At 32.5% G+C, this 3,445-nt stretch overlaps 1 protein-coding gene across 2 annotated transcripts in view; it reads right to left on the bottom strand.

The window, feature by feature from the left end:
• The window catches only part of Ccdc152 (coiled-coil domain containing 152), a 51,126-nt gene that overhangs the window by 28,771 nt on the left and 18,910 nt on the right, over positions 1-3,445 (bottom strand). For both annotated transcript variants that reach the window (XM_005386253.2, XM_005386252.2), the window contains exon 6: positions 533-635. In XM_005386253.2, the coding sequence (XP_005386310.1) occupies positions 533-635 (103 nt within the window). The remainder of the gene's footprint in view (positions 1-532; positions 636-3,445) is intronic.

Raw genomic sequence — 3,445 nt, 5'->3', positions numbered from 1 at the left:
GATAGGAAAGCACTCAAAGGTAAAGGGCAAGTGGGATGTGGAAAAGAGAAGGGAAAGAAGGAGAAAGCGTGTATGTGTGTATATGCAGGATAGTTAACATGGCTGTTCTACTGTCTTGTATTTCTTTACTGTCAGTGAGTCCTTGATTGATCAGCATTGCATGTCTATATCTGTTTTCATGAGAAAGCACTTTGAAGATATCAGTATGCAATACAACAAGCATTGTTCATTCCCTACCACTTTGTTTGTAACTCCGTACTATCTGTGCTGTTGTTTTGCTACTGTCTGTTTGTTAATGTTTTCCTCCTTTTATTTTAGAAAAAAAAAAAAAAAAAAAAGAGGTGCAAGGTAGTGTTTCATTGTAGCTGTTAACTAACTCATATATTTACATCAGATAAATATGTGCCAGTGCATAAAATCTAAATTAAGAGTGTTCATTCAAGAATACTGGTTATTGCTCAGAAAATTTACATGTACATTTGAATCATTTGAAGATTTCATAGAATTCAGTAAATTAATGATAAAAATTTACCTTTTTTCTGCATATCTTGATAAAGTCTGCTTATTTCTATCATATGTTCGTCCTCTTTGATTTTCATTTCATGTGCAAGTTTGGTGATATTATTCTTATATTCCTAAAAATAAAATATATGTTCTATTTTATGTTTTATTTATACAGTATATATTAAACATTATAAAAATAACGCTAATTAATATAACCATTATCTCACCTTTTTGTTGTTAGAACATTTAAAATCTATTCTTCCGGAAATTCTCAAGAATAAAATACATTGTTATTAACTATAATTTGTATGTTGTATAATAGATCTCTTGAATTTATTCTACATTGTTGAAGTTTTATATCCTTTCACCATTATCTTCCCTGCCACAGCTTCTTTTCTAGCACCCCAACAATCACAGATGCCATTAAACACCACTATATTGTCTGTTTCTATGCTTTCCAAGAGAAAGACCAATTTCTGGCACAAGATTATAAAGATCATATAGAAACACTGTCTTTCTTTCATTGTTTTTTTTGAGACAAGATCTCATTATGTAGTCTAAGCTCGCCTTGAACTCAGTATGTAGCCCTGGCTGGCCTTGAACTTGTGGCGAGCCTCCTGCCTTAGCCTTCTAAATGCTAGGATTATACATGGATGCAGACATGCCCAGCTTTTTGGATTTTTGTTGGCATTGAAACAATTTTAGCCAACTGTCCCTTGGACAAAGGACTTCTATCTGAACGTATAAAGAATTTTTAAAAATCAACCCCTCCAAATTCAAAGACCCAATCCAAAAATGGGCATATGAAATGAATACATACTTCTCAGATAAAGAAATACAAATGGCAAATAAATACATGAAAAAATGTTCAACCTCATTAGTCATTTGAGAAATGCAAATTAAAACAACCATCCTACCCCAGAAAGAATGGCTATCATTAAGAAATCAACCAATAACAAATGCTGGAGGGGCTGTGGGGAAAAAGGAACCCTTCTCCACTGTTGATGTGAGTGTAGAGTGGTGAAACCACTGTGGAAATTAGTCCGGAGACTGCTCAGTAAACTAGGATTAGAGGTCCCATTCAACCCAGCTGTTTCCCTTCTGGGTATTTTTTCAGAAGGACTGAAAATATAGTATCACAGCGATATACGTGCGCCCATGATTATAGCAGCACAATTTGTAATAGCTAAATCATGGAAGCAACCCAAATGTCCCTCAACCGAAGAATGGATAAAAAGTTGTGGTATTTTTATATAATGGAATATTACTCAACTATAAAGTAAGATTAAGTCGGGGCTTTTATAGATAAATGGTCACAATTAGAGACCATACTCATAAGTGAAATAAATTACACCCGCATGTGTAAATATTGTATTGTCTCACTAGTGTAAGAACCTGAGGGAGTGAATGATGTCTGAGGGTGCAACCGATATTGTAAAAGGGGAAGAAGATTGCTCGAGGTGGGGAGCAGCTGGGATGAGGGAAAAGAGAAAAGGAAATAAATAAGGGAAAATATATATATATATGTATACACAAGATAGCTAAGATAATTGCATTACTGATTTTTATTACTTTATTGGAAGGAACAGTTAATGTTTAATTGTTTGATCACTTTTGCATGCCTATATTTGTTTATCTGAGTACCCAATTTGAATATGTAAACCAGCCACCATTGTTAATTTCCTGTCACCTTGCCTGAAAATATGTATTGCTTGTATTGTTTTTCTATTATTTTGTAAATGTCTGTGTGTCTGTTAATGTTTTCTTTCTTTTATCTTTAAAATAAAAAGAAACTATGCTTTTATCTTCATTTGTGGATATTCATAATCAGTGTTTAGCATATCATACATGCTTAAAATATTTGATTATACTGTATGAATAGATGCCCCTACAACATTAAAATACAATATAAGCTAAAGTAAACTTTAAAGTTTAGAGAAAGTATAGTATGATAGCTAGAAAAATAATTGTAATATAGTGCCAGGCCCTCTGAAAGTGGGCTGAATTTCTATTTCTCAAAATTACATAAATATTCCTAATTCTTAGAAAAAGGTTGGGAACTACCCATGGTAATGATTAGCTTTAGAAGGAAGCACCAAAAGAAGGATGGATTTGAAATTTGAAAATTTCTCAACAGTTGTTGAAATTAGTTTCATAGCTTACTGAGGCGTAAAGATAATTTATTATGCTACTAGGGAAAAAGATCATTCCGTGTAGTAATGGGAGAGAAATCCCTGAAAGATAAATTTTACAATTTGCCAGGGTTATTCTTGTACATAAAGAAATTAGTTACAGGCCTAAGATGTAAAAAAGAGAAAAGGAATACAGAAAGAATAAAAGCTAAGTCGGATAGTAGGAAAAAATAATAAAGGTAAGAAGTCAAGAAAAGTCTTTAAACACTTTAAGAGTTGGGACTCACCAATACATTCTCTCTATCTCTACCTTTACCTTTCTCCCTTCCTCCCTCTCTGATATCTTGATGAACATTTATTTTTTTTATTTTAAAAATAAAAGAATGAAAACATATTAACAAACACACATACATTTACAAAATAACACAAAAACAATAGAAGCAATACAGAATTTTGGACAAGGTGATAGGAAATTAACATTGGTTGCTGTATTACATATTGATATCTTCAAAGTGATTACTCAGGAAAACAAATATAGACATGTAAGATTGATCAAACAAACCTTAACTGTTTCTTTCCATAAAGTGATAGAAGTCAGTAGTACAACTATGTTAGCTATCCGGTATACACACATATACATAATTTCCCCTTCTTTCTTTTCTCTCACTCCAGTTGTTCTTTATTTTTGAGCAGTTTCCTTTCATTTCACAATATCTATCATACCTTCTAATTTTATTCACTCTTCCAGGTTCTTACACTAGTGAGACAATATGTTGTTTACACATGTGGGTCTGATTATTTCACTTATG

This window comes from Chinchilla lanigera, unplaced genomic scaffold, assembly GCF_000276665.1.
Source record: "Chinchilla lanigera isolate Chin_1 unplaced genomic scaffold, ChiLan1.0 scaffold00025, whole genome shotgun sequence".
Lineage (NCBI taxonomy): Eukaryota > Metazoa > Chordata > Mammalia > Rodentia > Chinchillidae > Chinchilla > Chinchilla lanigera.
Note: the sequence above shows the minus strand (reverse complement) of the source record. Positions and strands in the feature narration are given on the sequence as shown.